The 16,752-nt window shown below is 53.7% G+C and overlaps 6 protein-coding genes across 6 annotated transcripts; 4 read left to right on the top strand and 2 right to left on the bottom strand.

The window, feature by feature from the left end:
• Positions 1-1,261: 1,261 nt before the first annotated feature.
• On the top strand, positions 1,262-3,715 carry EI97DRAFT_417307 (uncharacterized protein; the record flags this gene model as incomplete). The annotated part of the gene is made up of 5 exons (XM_033796920.1): positions 1,262-1,292; positions 1,554-1,651; positions 1,704-2,486; positions 2,545-3,422; positions 3,477-3,715. The coding sequence occupies exons 2-5, from the start codon at positions 1,638-1,640 to the stop codon at positions 3,713-3,715; spliced, it is 1,914 nt and encodes a 637-aa protein (XP_033654721.1). The 5' UTR covers positions 1,262-1,292; positions 1,554-1,637.
• A 958-nt stretch (positions 3,716-4,673) lies between these two features.
• EI97DRAFT_375576 (NAD(P)-binding protein) lies at positions 4,674-5,762 on the bottom strand (the record flags this gene model as incomplete). The annotated part of the gene is made up of 3 exons (XM_033795513.1): positions 4,674-5,100; positions 5,167-5,484; positions 5,641-5,762. 3 exons carry the CDS (start codon positions 5,760-5,762, stop codon positions 4,674-4,676), a joined length of 867 nt encoding a protein of 288 aa, XP_033654720.1.
• A 1,335-nt stretch (positions 5,763-7,097) lies between these two features.
• On the top strand, positions 7,098-7,832 carry EI97DRAFT_375777 (uncharacterized protein; the record flags this gene model as incomplete). The annotated part of the gene is made up of 2 exons (XM_033795529.1): positions 7,098-7,231; positions 7,283-7,832. The coding sequence occupies 2 exons, from the start codon at positions 7,098-7,100 to the stop codon at positions 7,830-7,832; spliced, it is 684 nt and encodes a 227-aa protein (XP_033654719.1).
• Positions 7,833-8,127: 295 nt separating this feature from the next.
• EI97DRAFT_312036 (uncharacterized protein) lies at positions 8,128-9,499 on the top strand. Its single transcript, XM_033794613.1, has 2 exons — positions 8,128-8,767; positions 8,824-9,499. The coding sequence occupies exons 1-2, from the start codon at positions 8,423-8,425 to the stop codon at positions 9,109-9,111; spliced, it is 633 nt and encodes a 210-aa protein (XP_033654718.1). The 5' UTR covers positions 8,128-8,422; the 3' UTR covers positions 9,112-9,499.
• A 400-nt stretch (positions 9,500-9,899) lies between these two features.
• Positions 9,900-10,795, top strand: EI97DRAFT_375567 (glutathione-S-transferas-like protein omega 1; the record flags this gene model as incomplete). Its single annotated transcript, XM_033795512.1, has 3 exons — positions 9,900-10,052; positions 10,182-10,529; positions 10,580-10,795. 3 exons carry the CDS (start codon positions 9,900-9,902, stop codon positions 10,793-10,795), a joined length of 717 nt encoding a protein of 238 aa, XP_033654717.1.
• Positions 10,796-11,075: 280 nt separating this feature from the next.
• Positions 11,076-12,576, bottom strand: EI97DRAFT_500789 (uncharacterized protein; the record flags this gene model as incomplete). Its single annotated transcript, XM_033802674.1, has 4 exons — positions 11,076-11,860; positions 11,922-12,006; positions 12,056-12,171; positions 12,222-12,576. The coding sequence occupies 4 exons, from the start codon at positions 12,574-12,576 to the stop codon at positions 11,076-11,078; spliced, it is 1,341 nt and encodes a 446-aa protein (XP_033654716.1).
• Positions 12,577-16,752: the final 4,176 nt, after the last annotated feature.

Raw genomic sequence — 16,752 nt, 5'->3', positions numbered from 1 at the left:
ACCCATCAACCTGTGAGCGGATCCTGAACAGCTAATCCCCAAGTCCAGCTCTACTCACTGACCCATAGGAGAACAGTATCCTTGCGACCTCGTGGTTGCGGCATTCACCCTTTTCCGGCCTGATCTTCACTCCGATCCCCACGGGCGTTGATGGACCTCGTGGCAATTCATCCCTGTCCCGGCCTGCTTCTACCACACCATTGCTAGTGAGCTATCTCCTCCCACTAGCAACCGGCATCGCGGCGTGACTTCCTCCTCAGTTCTCGCCGCCTTATCCCACAGCGGGTTCAGAGTGTTGTGCCCTGTAGTGCCGGGTCTCATTCGTGCTTGCCTGCCATCTCTCCCCGCTGCCATACAACTTGGAAGCAGTAAGCACTCCCCATCAAGAACATCTCGATTGGCCTTCCCTCCCCCAGTTCGTCTCTGCCGAATTTCACACTTTTCCCAGCCTTCCGACTGGCCCTCACCGAGGTGGTGTGCTCGAGCGTCAAGCAAGCCCCAACGCTCCGATTTTCGTCTGAAGCGCCTGCCATCCGAGCAGCCTTATTATTATTAGTTCTTGAGACCTACGAGCCGTCGAATCTGCAGGTGGTTTGCTCCAGCTGGCCGTGCGCTTGCAGCCTGCGGTAATCCTTGCTCCCAGGCTGTGACAGCCTCAAGACACGACAGAGGACCCGTCCAACGCACTGGGTGCTTTCGGGAGACCTTTTTCTCATTGGCCTGAACGATATTCGACACCGGGAACCTTCCATATTGTTGGGCATACCCGAGCGAACGTTCGGCAGGTGCCGAGAGGACATACTCTTGACCCCACCGCGTCACTATTTTCCTCCGAATAGTCGGGTTGCGCCGCCTTCCACTCCCCTGGAATGGACAGTTCGTTACCAAACATATCCCAACATCATATGGCAAACTCGTCCCCTTCCGGACTGTCTACTTCCCCTCCAATAACAAGGATATCGTCTTCACAGAGCATGGCACCTGGACCACCGAATCCATTCACCATAGCCCCAGCTTCACAACCGTCAGTGCTCTCAAGTTACCTACCTCAGTTGGAGCTACGGTCTCCGGCATCATACAATGCCTCTTTCCACAACCATTCCTACAGCGCGTCCTCTGCGTCGCCAAGCACATCTGGTCTACCACAAGAAGCGCCACAAACGGCAGGTCTGACTGGAGCTGGAGTGGCGCCTCCACACATGTCTGCGCCTACTCTCAACGCACAAAAACGAACATATCGTCAACGACGCAAAGATCCTAGCTGTGATGCTTGCAGGGAGCGCAAAGTCAAGGTGAGTAGAGACTGTTCCAATCGTTTGTTATTCTGCCATATAGAACCTACCTTGAGGCTCGGTCTTCTCGAGGCGGTGTCTCCCTGTTCAACAATTTCAGGTACCTAAAGCTGTACATGAGTCCAGAGTTATACCGAGCACTGTAGGCTGTAAGCCCCGACGGCGACGATATGCTGCTATAACTTGAATGATGTTCTTGTAGAGATTAACAAATGTCTTGGGCGTCATTGTCTCCACGTTCAAAAACTAATCATATCATAGTGCGACGCGACAGAGACAACGGCATGTTCCGAGTGCTCCAGCAGAAATCATAAATGTCAGTTCACCAAGGAGACAAACCGCCGCATGTCTTCTATCAAGTGAGCGACTCATCGTTTGCCCCGGCTGATGATTATACTGACTGGAGAGCAGGCAAGTCCAAGATCTGCAAAGCAGAATCGCTGAACTCACGGAGGAGAACGCTCTCTTGCGGACAAGACTCTCTGACCCAAAGGGTCCAGAACCAAAGGGGCCAATAGGGAAGGCTCACCACCGAACGGAGTCTGTTTCATCTGAGTCGGGACAATCGCAGAAGCGCCCAGTGCCAGTCATGAAAGGGTTCGATAGAGTACGGCAAAACATCGAAAACTATGCACATGGTATCTTTGACTCTCCGTTCCACCAGGACAACCGAAGTGCGTCGACCATTGGTCCATCCACGTTTTCCGATTTACCATCTCGAGCCGAGTTTGTCCAACTCTCGCGCGCCTACTTTGAATCAATTCACCGATTATATCCAATCTTCGACTGGTCTGCCTTCCGACAAGAAGCGGAACAGGTGTATAATGAAAGGAGCCTACTAGGAAAGCGACAAGAATGGGTTGGCTTGCTTTTCGCCGTGTTGGCTTGCGCGTCTTTGCATGACGTGCACCCTCCGACTGGTTCCCAACATGCCCCTCGAAGCTCGGCATACCTTAGACTGGCTAGCCAGTCAGTTGATCCATTCCCGCAGAATGCTTCCGTCCACCTCGTATCTGTAGCGTTTCTGCTGAGTTTGTTCGCAACAGAGCGCAATATGAAGACAGCGGGAGCAGCGTGGCTGGCGTCCACTGTGAAAATGGCACAAGTATTGAGGTTACATGTGGAAATAGATGCTCCTCCGGCCGAAGCGGAAATGCGGCGCCGCCTTTGGTGGTCGGTATATACTCTGGATAGGTTAGTCGCCGACTGACCGACCGAAAGCTGTTTGAGATCAAGTTAACCATTTCTGCAGATTGACCTTCCTGGATTCGAGCCTTCCCATGTGTATCAAAGATGCGGATTGCAGTATCACCCTCCCCGCCGCACTCAACTCTCCAGGATATGGTCATTCCGCAGATGAAGATACCTTTAGCGTCGCGCTCGCCCTCTTTCACGTAGCCCGCCAGGTTACGCATGTTGAGCAGGCACTCAGATCCGTCATTGTTACCCCTCAAATGCTTCAAGACATTGATGAGAGACTCCAGTCCGTTTTCCGAGTTCTGCCGAGACCATATCAACACACGCATGACACGCCCCTGGATCCAACATTGTTACCTCCTCTCCTAGCCCTTCAAAGCGCACGCTTTCTCGCGTACAGGCATAACCTGTCTCCTGTCTGCCGACAATCAGAACGGATGGAAGCTCTTCAGCGCTGTTCATTAGTAGCGCAAGATACTTCGACTCTCATATCACGGGCGACGCATATATCATTTGGCACGGCTAGCCCAGGAGGATGGCAAGCCAAAGCGTTGCACTTGGCCTCAAACATGATATGCATGCACCTTTGGAGATGTATACTCATCTCCTGCTTTTGTGGCGACTACGAGACCGCATTGAGTTGTGCGCGTCTCGCAGCCGCCATTGGCAGTACACGCAAGGTCAATGGGGCGTGCGGGAAGCACCTTGCCTTTTTTCTTGGTCATCTATTCGAGAGAGTACGCAGTGGTAACTGGGACCACCACCTCCTCGAGCTGGACGAAGAGATGCTCGCCTACGCGAGCGGTGACCTTCAAGGCCACTCGCAGCAAGCCTGGGTCTGGGAGGGTCGCAGTGAGACGGCGGATCCATCTCCGATATCCCCACCGCATCCGAACGCACAATCTCACCATGGCCATGGAGAACCAATGCAAGGTGTTGCGGCAACCAACGGCCTGACAGTTCAGGCAACGGCACTCGTCGAGGAAGGGAATGATTTGGAATCAGACTGGAGCGACTGGGCGGGTATCGAGCATCGAATTCGACAAATCCAAGAAGAGCACCGCGCTCGAGTTGGACAGCCTTCGTTTTATCATTCGCCGCCGCATAACCCAGGTAAAAGGCTGCAGTTGACGAGTGATACTGCGGCCTCGATGACGAGGGCGGAGGCAGGGCCGCAACGAACACCGTCGGATCGAAGTCGTATCAGTATCGCGAATATTATATGAAATGGATGCGCCAGGTGCAGACCGATTCCGCCTGAGAGTCTCAAGAGAGCGTCTTGGATATCGTGGGATATCCACGGTGTCCGAAAAGGCGTGCAGGCGAGTGTCAGGCAGATGGGTCCTTGTTCGCTCTGCAACCACTCCTTTGCCTCCGCGGCATGTTTCCGTGAATCGGGAGAAACCCATAGCAGGCTCCCGTTGAGCAGCGTCTTACGTGTCCTCATAAAAGCATGCTGCCGTTATTATTTTGTCACGTTTTCTTTGCATTTGTCTATTAAGCAAGGTGGTTCTGGGAAGAAGAGCAAGGGGAATCGGCGGGAAAGGAGGGGTAGTGCTGTTGTTGTATCTCATGATACCCTTTAGCGTGCTGGGAGTTCAATTCTTTAGAGGTTGAAGTGACGATTAATCATTATTGTGTGGTACTTAAAACTACACTTGCTTATCTTGCAATTAGACTACATCGCTGGGGCGATCACCCTTCCTCACTTCTCCACTACAAAATTCCGTCTCTATGTTTCGCAGTGTGACTATGTCTTACGTTTGTTGTTGCCTAGGCTGCAAAAGCGCCTGTCGAGATTTGTTAGGAGGGAAAAGGGAGGAATATAAAACTCATAGCGGGAAAATTGTTGGTAGCTGCGTTGCTGTTTTGCAGTGTGCTACATGCTTGCACGCATGCATGCATCGATCTGATACTTCCAAAGTGGCACCTAGCTTAGGGCACACCACTTCTCCGTCTCTATCTCCGTCTTCATCTCCATTTTCCGACTCTGTCTCTGTGTGTCCAGGGAGTTTCGAATGCCTTGCTTGGTACGTGCTATCTATTTAGAGGCTAAAAGAACCGGTATTGGATAGCTGATTCGCCGGGAATCGCCTCAAAGAAGATGCTATTCTACATTACAAGATTTCCACCCTTTCCCATCCCCTATCCGAAAACCCATATAACAACCCAACAACCTGCAGCCTACAACCTCTCCAACCGCGCACTCCCCAACATCTTCCCCCCATCCAACACAATCGTATCCCCATTGACATGCCCCGCGGCCCTCGAGCTCAAGAAAACCACCGCAGCAGCGACATCCTCTGGCCTCCCGACCCTGCCATTTGGATTCGCCCGCTCCAACGCCTCGACGCCTCCACTCCTCTCCATAAGCACATTCGCCATCTTGCTGGGGAAAAACCCGGGCGCGATGCCGTTGACGAGGATGTGCCGGGGTCCCAGCTCGACGGCGAGGTTGCGCACGAGGTGCAGGACGGCGGCCTTGGAGGCGGCGTAGCTGTAGGCGGCGGAGGCGCCGAGGGAGCCGACTGCGATGCCGGCGACGGAGCCGGTGACGATGACGCGCGAGGGGGAGGCGGTGGTGGCGCGTTTGGTGAGGAGGGGTGCGAATCTAGAGGGACGTTAGTTTCACTGAGCGCTTATATAAATATATAGAACATAGAGAAGATGGACATACTTCTGGATCGTGAAAAACACGCCCTTGACATTCAGATCCATGACGCGATCCCACCCGTTCTTCTCGTCCACCTGGTCAAAGTAGGCGCCCCACGTGGCGCCCGCGTTGGCGAAAAGGATGTCGACGTGATCCGTGAGTTTGCTTACTTCGCGGACGAGGCGCTCGATCTCGGAGACCTTGCTGCTGTCGGCGGGGATGGAGTAGGCGCGGGCATTGGGGGGTTTGGTGGGGAGGGCGTTGAGGGCTGCGACGGCTTCGGCGCACGCGGAGGCTTTGCGTGAGGTTATGAAGACTTTGGTGCAGCCGGCTTGGAGGAGGCTGGGAGTGGCTGTTAATGCGCCGTTTTTGTGGTGGGATGGGGGGGAAGAGATATGGGTGTCATTGATGGGATAGATGTAACTGGCACATAAAAGCTATATGCCAGAAGGAAAACATGAAAGGGATTGGGAAATGCTTGGGGAAGGCTTGACGTACCCGGATGCGGCGTGGAGACCTAGACCGCGAGATCCACCGGAAACGACGGCTACCTTGCCCTCGAGGGAGAAGATGTTCTTGAAGTCGTGGAGTTGGACATCTGCTTGTGCTTCGCTGGCCATTTTCGTGAAATTGACGGAGAAGGAGTGAAGATGGAAAAAGTAATATGGTATTCACAAATGTAGAAGTTTAAAGGGAGAAGTTAAGGATATTGGACACGAAAGAGAAAACAAAATAGTTTGGAGATTCGTTTATTGGACCTCGGGGTGAAGTTCTGGTTACTGAATGGGTCGTCGAGATTATGGAGTTGAGAGGGGATTAGCCTCGGCATGACGGCATTGGGGAAGCGGCCTCTTGGTCGTTTTCGTTTGGGGTTTATGGGTGAATTGGTTTGCGGAAGTGAGTTACGAGATTCTTCTCGACACTGCTCTATGAAGCGCAGGGTAGAAGTTGATGTTAGTTTCGTTCGAGATGGGATGGGCTGGTTTACACGGAAAAGTATTGACGAAGAGGACTCCGTACCTAGACACTTGTAAGCAATATGCCAGCCTTCGATATGCATACTCCTTGCACATTTCTTGTACGTTTAATACACGGTGCGGTCGGTCAACCACAAAATGCCGCCTATGGCTGCCCTGAGCCTGCTCTCATCTCGCTACTGTCAGTTCTCTTGCATCTCATTAATTGGGGCATTGCCAACCCACGTGCGGATATGTTATTCTGTCTTTAATCCCCCAACCAAGTAATGTCTAGGCCCATAGTTTGAATTCAAATCTGGTGTAGCCACTGGATACCCCTAGGATTCTTACTCAGCCTCTGTATGCAGCGGCAACTGCAATCCATCCGAGCTTCGTACATTAGACATCTCTTCAGCGATTGACAATACACAATAGAGCTCCGAAATGTCTTCAAACTCCATTTTTTTCAAATAAGATGGTCATGCTTCGATCAGCCCCGCGCGGGAAGACGATCCAGCATCCGTGTAGAGGTTCAGTTCTTGTGTACAAGCGACTACTGATTACACAGAAGCCGCAAGCAAGGGGAGTCGCTGGCTCTAGGAGGTTTCTTCAGGGCTGGTGTGTGTGGTTATGTCGGGCTGCTTTCCCTGTGATGGAGATGACCGAGTCTTGGCGCGGGGAAAGGTGTTGAACAGAATGCCAACGCATCCACGCATCTCGATCTGTGCAATCTATCCCGGCCTGGCCTATAAGCCGCAGAGCTAACCCATTTGTCGTCTACAGTCTCCGCCGCAGCGTCATGTATCCTGTACCTCGTCACCGCCTATGCCTTCAACCGACCTAACGTCCAACTGTCGTCCTGACTGACCCTTGCGGTGATTCCCTCTGGTTCTCTACGAAACGCCCCTCCCTTCAAAACACCATTCCAATCCACATCACCAACAGCTTCGATCCAGCGGCGCCGCTATAATGTACTCGAGACTTCTCTGAGCATGAGAGATGGATGCGGCCCCAAACTGTGCCATCTGCAATGGACCGGCGTATCCCGAATGTTCCTGCGAGTCGGAACGTCTTCAGATAGCCGTCAAGCAAGCCGAGCATCGTGCCATGGAGGCGAAGCTTGCTGAAATACGGTGTGTGTCGTCTCTCAAGCCGCAGCGGTAGCAGAGCTGATTGCTTCACAGAGACTGGGTCATAGCACATGCGCGGCAACACATCCTCAACGCCTTTGAACGCCTGACGTCGACGCGCAAGCAGGCGCATTCCGCCTACCTAGCCTCCCTCCCCAACTACTCCATATACATGCAGTACTCTGGCCATCCGCCAATCCATCCCGGCTACATTGCTCAGCTCCAGAGCCAGATCGCAGAGGCACATGCCGAGCTTAAGCGGGGTATCGACGCAGACTGGCGCGCCTCAGTTCTCCGCTACCCCGAGGTCCTAGACTACTTCTACAGTCTTATAGAACTGAAAATACCGAGTGATCGCTCTCCCAGGGTCGTGGAGCCGCCGTTCGCTGCTGCGGGGTATGCGGATCGGGGATATGATCACTCGAGGATCGGGAAGGAGTCGAAGAAGAAGAAGAGGAGGGACAGAGAGGCTTCAGTGGGCTATAAGGACGAGCAGATGATTGCCGTGGCGGGAAGATCTATGAGAGGACCCCCAGCGGCGCCGACGCCGCCGATTCTCCCGGGAGGGTATCCGAGGCCCCCTGGCATGTACCCGCCTTATTGATGTGGAAAGACACGGCCATAGGCCAGAACCTCCGCGATGTTGGTTTCGAAGTTTGTCACCTCTGGATACTCCGCATTGTGCTTCGAGTTTCCGATATGGAGAGCGCCACAGCAGCCGATTGACGGCCACTCGACCCATTCCAACCTGTCGCGGAAGACACAATGTGATGTGATATTGGGCGGATTGAATTCTTTGATTATTGAAGCATAGCGAGGAGTTTTTGGTTGCTCCGAGGACAGATCTTTTCATTTATGGCCGCTTTGATCGGCGCATCACTTAGCAAAGATATCAACCGTCTTTGGATTATGATTATTACACATCAATAAACACCAACAGACATTTCAAAGAGCTTCTGAGCACAGAATAACTTACCACGACACTCTTCTAATCGCGGAGAATCTCTCAATTCTGCAGGAGAAGATGAACGCGGAAATCACGTGGCCTCTGCCGCCTTCCCTGATGAAGGATTAGCCGCAATTCACCTGCACGTCCCCCGTCCAAGCTCCATCGGACTTCCGCATATCTCGACGGTCCAAGGCCTCACCCCACACCCATCATCGTCCCTACCAAACACCCGAACGCACCTCAACATGGCCGAGAAACGCACCGCCGCCGGCGGCGACACCGACTTCCGGCGCACCTTCAACCGTGAGGAAGCCGCCGCACGAGGCGCCGAGCGCGAACGCCGTGAACGCGAAGAAGCAAAGGCTCGCTACGAAGCCAAACTCCAGGGAAAGAAGTACTACCGCCGGGAATCCTCACCTCCCGATGCGCGTCCGACGGAGGCGCGCACCCGGCGCCTCGACATGGCGTCCATGGTGGGCAAGACTATGGTGGTGCCTGCGGGCGCGGCGGTGGGAAGGAGAGGGAGGGGAGCGGGTTTCTATTGCGAGGCTTGCGACTTGACGTTCAAGGATAATAAGGCGTTTATTGAGGTATGTAGAATCCATGGTTATATTGCTAAAGCGGGGCCTGACTAACGGACGAACAGCATGAAATTAGTCCACAGCACCTTCGAGCCATCGGGGAGACGGGCGAGGTGAGGGTCGCGACGTTGGAAGAGGTACGGGAACGGCTGCAAATGTTGGCGGAGAGGAAGAGGGAGGCTGCGAAGGCGAAGGACGTGGTGATTGATGTGGATGCTCGGTTGGAGATGACGAGGGAGAGGGAGGAGCAGGAGAGGCAAGAGAAGAGGGAGAAGAGGAATCAGAAGAGGAGGAAGCAGATGGACCCGTTGGAGGCGGCGGAGGCGATGCTCAAGCGGAATAGTGGGGATTGAAGGGTTTAGTTGGATCTTTCTGGGCAAGAGTTGGTCATTGGTGACGGGTCCCATGCTGATGCGCTTGAACAGCTACTTGGTGGTGGCTTGAGCACACTGAGGCGAGGACGAAACAAGAGGCCTGGACTAAGGGCTTCATGCCCTCGTGATGCCTTGAGAGTGTTCGCAGCACCGGACTTTATGGACCGCGTCTTTTCGCCGCAACGACACACTATCGGTCATCTTTGCACAGCCATCGACTATCAGTCATGTCCAGAAACAATCGGTTTCTCTGCGCTCACAGAGTTCCGATTCCGGCGAGATAAAACTGCGCGGGCTTTTGTCATACCGTAGCACAACAGTCAAGTTCACGACCGTACGAACAGCAGAAGTGAAGAGGGAAGGTAGATCGCAAGAGGAGTTCGATGGCCTACGCGATCGCTCACAGCTAAGACGGGGCTCCAGGTTTTGGTCCGAATGGCGGACTCCGTCCGCGTGCGGGGCAGCAGCCTCACTGTGGTTGTCTGGTGTTATTTGTAAGATGCGATATGCGGACGATTGACGCAATTGATTTCTAAGCACCGTGACACCGACACAACTGTCCTCCCGAGGCCACGTATAAATTCATCTTCGGGTCCCTACCACAGTATTACCGACAAATCCTTGGTGTTTCTACTTTATACTTTCTCTCTGTGTCGTCACTACTTCTTAGCTTCCGTTCCCCACTTGGCCATAGCTCCCCTGTTACCTGACTCGCGAACATTCACTCAATTACAACCTCATACCGATTTTTTAGATCAGTAACAAGAATGGCTTCTCCGAAGATCACTTTTTACACGAACCACCGATGCCCGTGGGCACATCGGGCTCATATAGTCATCAAGGAGTTGGGTCTGCCGTATGAGGAGGTGATTATTGATTTGGACAAGCCGAGAGAGCCATGGTATTTGGAGGTTAATCCGGTATGTTTATCTTTTTGACCTCAGGTGTTAGAAATTGCATACCGCGGTCCTAGAAATTCCATGTAGTACTTTTGGTTTTCTCTTAGCGTGAAGCTTCCGCCGAGTCTTTTCGCTGATTGCATCCAACAGCGCGGTCTCGTCCCCGCCATCAAAATCTCCGATGGATCCCTAAACGACGAAATCATCACCGAGTCGGGCATCGTCGCGCAATTTCTCGCAGACGCCTACCCGTCCCATCTCGTCCCCGCTTCGGGCGACCCCAAGTCTGCCCTGAAGCGCGCCCGCATCAACTTCTTCGTGGACACGTGGTTCAGCAAGGCCGGATCCCACTGGTTCCAGATCGCGCAGAAAGACACGCAGGAGGAGAAGGAAGCGCTCGCCAAGGACTTCGTCAGCATTGTTGCCAAGGAGATTGAGCCTCTACTGAAGGATGCCGCGCCTTTCTTCGGGGGTAGCGAGAAGTTGACATTGGCCGAGGTAGGGAAAACAAAGATCCTGTTATAGTCCTACGTAACTGACGATTCAAGGCGCTCACTGCCCCTTTCATCCTCCGCATCTACACGTTCGCAAAACATGGCATCCTGCCGGAGTCTGTCCTCACGGGACTGAACGCATTGCCCAACTTTGCCAAGTGGGCTGCAGAAGTCATCAAGCATGAGAGCGTCACGTACATCTTTAACGAGGACAAGGTGATTGAAGGGGCACTAAAGAGATTCCCGTCGCTCAAGGCTCAGAAGAAATAGAGTTGCTCGGTGATATAGCCCATCCCCCTCCAGCCTACTCTTCTTGCGGGCCAAGTCTATACATGTAATCTCCAATATTGCCATCCCAAAGCCAAAGTGGTCGTTGAAAAGACCTGATAAATATAACAGAGTGGTTTCATCCAGAGCGCGGCCCCGTGAATCCCGTGCAAATGCGTGAATTGTACCCACTAGGAGAGCGGGAAACTGAAGCGTATAAAGATTGAACATCACCTCCCACGACGCAACTTAAGATCCTATAATAGGATCAATCACCATTGGGTCAGGACCCGGACCCATGCCGGGTGCGCTTGGCTGGATGGAGTGAGCTCTCAGCAGCTCTGAGACCCAGTAGAGTCGTGGCAGCATCAAAGTCCACCTGCGTATGACGATAACCCTTCGACTCCACCTCGTCGTCTGTCTCCCCCATCGTGATAGACTCCGTCGTTGACGCCGCCGTCGATACCGCCGTCGAAGGCCGCACGACTTCCTTGTCGTCTTCATACACCACCTTGGACAGCGTCCGTTTCGCCACAAGCGGCGCCGTGCTGCTAGGAACCGAAGTAAGCCACCGCTGAGGAGAGCTAAACCCTGACACCGACGTGGGCGAGTACGGCTGATTGATGGCCGTCCACCCACAGCTGCGAGGCGACACGTCTGGCGAGAAAACGCACTTCTCCTGGTGATCCTCGTCGGTGGAGCCGTACCCGCTCTCCTGGTCACTGACCTTTACACGGTGCTGCCTCTTCGTCGTCTTGGGAGACGACCACGGCGGGTTTACGAAGGTCATTCCAGGCGTCGTTATCGGCGGCGGTAGTGGTGGTGTGGGACTGTTGTTGTCTGGCTTCGCTACTCGGTACGACGACCCTTCTTCCCGCCAGCGGTGCGTGTCCCGCGTGCATTTCCTCACGATGGCCGGGTCGATGAGGAATTTGGCAAAGTTGGGGTCTCGGGGGTGGAGGCAGGTGGAGGGGAAGTCGTTGCCGAAGAGGGGGGTGAGGGCGTAGCGGATGTTGTAGGCGAAGGTGGCGGCCACGGCTTTGGCGGCGTCGTAGGGCATCCAGTAGCCTGGGGGAAGTAATGTAAGTAGGGGTGTCGTTTAGTCGACCGGGGAGGGGGTTTTGCTTACCTTGGGCTGCTAGTGCGCCGCCTGTTATGCTGTATGAGATGTCTCGGAGACCGGGGTTGAGGTTGAGGACTTTGGCAGGTGTGGTCTGCGGCAGTTAGTAAAGGGGAGTCGGTTTTACTTTTGGAGGGACTGACCTTGCTGTATTTGCAGCATTTGAAGAAGGGCGTAATGCGTACTAGGCCGACTTGATAGTCCCAGAGCACATTGTACGTCTTCTCGTCGCCTGGAACCTTGAACTGATATTGGAACACTGACAGGTCTTAGTATGGGTGCCTGGAGAAATAACAGGAGAGAACGCACCTTCAAATGCCTCTCTCCCCGTCTTTGGCATAAAGTCCTTCTTGTCGCTGTTGTACGGTATGCGGCGAGCACTCCTCCGCTCAATCTCGTTCAGAGGAGGGTACAGTTGGAACTTACGATGCTGTGCCAGGAGTCCCTCGTCGCCGTCTGCCCCGTGCGGAGGATAGTTGACTGGCCCATTCACATCCGCTTCGGCGAAGATGGCAGCGTCCTTGGGTATCTTCTGGCGTTTAGGATAGGAAGGGCAAGAAATGACGGGGCGAGCCGGAATGGGTGGAGTGACGCTTTTGGAGTTGCGGCGCCCGTGGTGAGTCTCGCCGCATTCGAACGGGTTGAGCAACGACTGGATTCTCATGGTTCAACTAGAAGGAACAATGGAGCTTCGAGGTTGTAAGTCGAGGGCAGGCAAGCTGTACGCCAGAGCTTCTTGATCGCGGGCTGCAATGATGGTTCTGAAGCAACGACTGAATCGGGAAGTGAAACCAAGCGTCAGTGCAACGACGCGCAAAGAAAGGATATGCAGAGTTGAGTGGCCGTTGGCGGGCGGGATATGAGCCTGACCAAAATGCGTTTGCTGGGGGGCCCACGAGGCAGCGATGACGATCTTATACGATGGGGCCAGCGGAATGTGGCCGAACGGAGCAGTCGATGGTGACGCTGGTATATACCGTCAACTCGAGAGCACGGCGGTGTATGCAGGTAGTCCTCAAACGTACGTACCTGGTTCGGACTGGGACAGTGATAGTGGCCGATGGGCTTTGCTGGACTTCAGGGCTTCTTGCAGCGGGGTGGACGCACTATGAGCGACTGAGCGCCCAACCAAAGGTGTCTGGACTTCCGTTTGCCGATGGTGGACCCGTGGCAAGGAGATAGACCTGGCTTCGAAGACCAACAGGAATTGCAGAAGGGTGACGTTGGAGAATTGGAAGAGCCGCTACGTCTTGCTGGCGGGGTCGGAAAAAGTAACACTGTCTAGATGTCGAGGATGTCGAGCACAATACTGACGCCTCTTCCTGACAGGTCTGACTAGACTACTCGGGAACAATGAAGGGCGGTTTCAACGAGCAGAGAACGCTGAGACTTCTCTCGAAAAAGGGGGGATGTGGAGTCGGATGAGAAGATTCAAAAGTCCCAAAGGCCTTATAAAACAGATACTTCTCTTGTTTCATTGAAACCTCCAGTTGCTACGGGCTTTGCGGAACGTGCGTCGCCAAACCCTGCCCGTCAAAGCTTCCAGCATAGTCCATCCGGTGTACACGGTGCTCTGGGAATTGTATGCGGTTTCAGACTGCACGTTCTCTCGCTATGGGGCGTATACCTGTTAGCACGCGGCAGTGGGAGAGCTGATTGCACGGCTTCTTTGGACGCTAGTCGAATTCACTGGATCAACAATCATGGCAAAGGTGGGGGGCGATAGGGTCGAGGGAAGGGACTTGTTTCACAGCATCAATCACTCTTTCCGTCTAAACCCTGCATTTCTGACCGGAATATTCTTCACCTCGCTTTGTTCTGATATCGATGTGTCCTTTCATTTCAGAAGCAAATGCATAGATGTTTTGCTGGGGGAGTCTCATGGGCAGCAAATGGGTTGCCATTTTCTGACCAACACCGTCGGGTAAAACAGTACAAATGATTGCTCTCGCGTTGACAAAGGCACTAATCTGAGTAGTTTCTATCCATCGATGAAAGGGCTCAGAGGTCAAAGCGTCGGCCGATGGCTGCCATACGCAAAGCATGTCACTTGTACTCCCGGTATCGCCTCCCGCAGGACCCCTCAAGTTAGTCTAGTCCCTCGCTGGCAAATGCTCCCAAAGGTTCCACTTCTCCCATCATGCCTTCTGACGGCAAGGCTGGCCCTCAGCGAATCGGTACCTGGTTACTGCTGCAGCTTCCCGTTGCCGTTGAAACAAAGTGCACGTACCTACTTAGCCGTCTGCGGTGCAAACGTGGTTGCATTACCGCGTCAGGACATGTCAATTTCGGATTCGTACGCCCAATTTGCATTTCTTTCTGCGGGAAATGGTTGGTTTATGAAAATGTCGGTGAGCGGATTGGATGGATTGAGGTTTCAATGGTAATGTACTCGAGAGCCCCTAGGTCATGGTGGACTCCCCTTGAATGATTGTTTGCAGGCAATATTCTGGTCTGGCAAACGGCGCCTCTTCGCGGATGTTCAGCCCAGCGTCCATGCAGTTTTTGGGTGAGTAGCTCTCCATACGGCTTACGCCACCACCACCGAGCAGAAATTATGGACATAGCAATGACCGACTCCTCTTGCGTCTTTGCTCTCACCGGCTGTCCCAACGATGGGAGATCAGAGCGTCTCGACTACGCGAATGTGCATGCACTGACCGCCATTTCATTTCCTTGCCGCCAGAAAAGAAAAGAGCGGCGATTCTGTCTCAGTCGTGACCGCCCAAAGGCCTCTGCATGCCCGTCCAGTCACTGGCTACAGCTCGAGATGGTTGGGTCATGTACCCATATTCTAGGGCTTCTAGAATGACCGTTTTTGCCAGAGGGACTTTCTTGACCATGCAGGAAGCCTAAGTGTATAGTCCACTTATTTCTGCGGATTTCATTGACCAGGCGGTGGGAAGGGGGACAACTCAGTGATGGATGAGGGACGGAATGCAGAGAAGATGGGAGGATCCAGATGCGGCCGAGCTCTCGACGCGTGTCTCAGTCCAAGCCCGCTGGCTGAAAATGTGTAGTCGGCTCTGAGACTCAAGGTCACTTGCACAACGCCAGAGTGGGGAAAAGATTGAGGGAGCCTCTTGGAGAGGGGGCCGGCCTGTCATCTGGGGCATCTTTTCCCCTTCCGCTTTTTGGAATGCACGGCGCCGGGGCTTTGGTTTGACAGGTGTGACGAATCTGTCCTGGAGAGTTTGACGGGGGAAGTGTGTTACAAAAGTCGAAGAGGGTCGGAACATCAAGCTCCGACTTCTTACGAAGTTGCGGCTTTTTGAACGGTCGAAGGGCTATGGGGACTCGACCTTTCTCAGACCATAGACTTCAAATGTTTCGTCCTGCCTCCCAGGGCTGTGAGAGTTTCTGAGAGCCGAGAATAGCCAGCAACAATGCGGTTTCAGCTTGGGCAACGCCGAGAAATACGGCAGAATGAGGTCTTGGATTGCTGTCTGTTATGCGTCTGGTTTTGCGGGTTATTGGAGGCTACCAGACTCCTAGGGCGAGCCCGAGATCTCCCACGGTCCAGCTCGCGCGGCCGGTGCCGCGTGCCTGCTTCAGCACGAGGAAGAAAGGTTCGGTCGGGAGGTAGAGGTCTGACTGACGAAGCACCTACCCCAGAGTCGGTATTGTGAGATCGAAAGATGGCATGCGTGGAGGCGCGTGGTGCCCAGGGCCATCGAACACTGACGATATTGGGTCCCAGGTATGCAGAGATGCACAAATTGCGCTCATCACAGAAAGACACTGTATATTTGTTTTGATTCTCCCTTCTTTGAAATCTTGGCCATTTTGTATCTGCAGTGTTTTTGCTTCAGCTAGTAAACGGCGTTTACTGGCGATTTCGAGGTGAGTCTTCTGCTGCACATATTCCCGCGTTCATCTCCTCTATCTGCCCCTCCACGGCCTTTTGTTAACTGATAGAAAAAGCTACAACATGGAGTAATAATAATCCACCCCCCTTTCCTTCCCCATTATCGCTGGTCTCTCCCATCGCATTCGAGACCCGCCCCTCTCACGTCCCACGCGAAGCACGCCCGCCATCGTCCAGTCCCGCCAGTTGTCATCAAACGTGCTGTGCCACAAGTAAAATTGCTGGGATTTGCACACTACGATCCACAAGACGGCCACTAAGTCACCGATCACCCAACCACCAGTTCGACAGTGCTCTCCCCGAGGGTCATGTACGACGAAGCCGTCAAATGCTCGAAAGCTCAGCGTCATTGCATCGCTGCCTGCAGCCTTTGTACGAGCCATACCACCGAACGACTGGATGTAAATGACGAATGCGGCTTTCCCTATCCTCCAGGTCATCGGGGAGATTGTTCCGCGCTCGATAGCGTGGAGAGGTTATTACCAGGCTAGAGAGTTTGCTCTGGGGCACAAGTTGAAGCCACGACGGATATTGAGGTTGCGTACGAGTCTTATGGCGCTAGTAACGGCTTGATGTGGTCGCATGGCCTCGACTCCCGATGGGGTCGGTGGAATGACCGTTACCTTGGACCCGGGATAAGAATACCGTTCTAATGCAAATTCAGGGATCTACTACAAGCTGCAAGATGACAGGAGAAGAATTTGAGCCCGGTATGTGTTCGAACACGGTAGACAGGCTGCGCAGCAGCGGAGCCATGGATGGAACCTGCGGTTGGCCGGATTGCCTGACCAGATTTACTGCGGACCAAGGCGCGGGAACAACCTGGGAACAGTGTTCAAACATTGGGAGGACTAACCACCGACTAGTCAGCTCATCCAGAGTTCTACCACAGCAACTGACAACTATTGTGATACAATCAAGCTTTGTGGCGCAGCTGGATTCGTCGGACAAACTGTCCAGGTGGCGAGCTTG

The sequence above is a fragment of the Westerdykella ornata genome (assembly GCF_010094085.1).
Source record: "Westerdykella ornata strain CBS 379.55 unplaced genomic scaffold EI97scaffold_8, whole genome shotgun sequence".
Taxonomy (NCBI): Eukaryota; Fungi; Ascomycota; class Dothideomycetes; order Pleosporales; family Sporormiaceae; genus Westerdykella; species Westerdykella ornata.
Note: the sequence above shows the minus strand (reverse complement) of the source record. Positions and strands in the feature narration are given on the sequence as shown.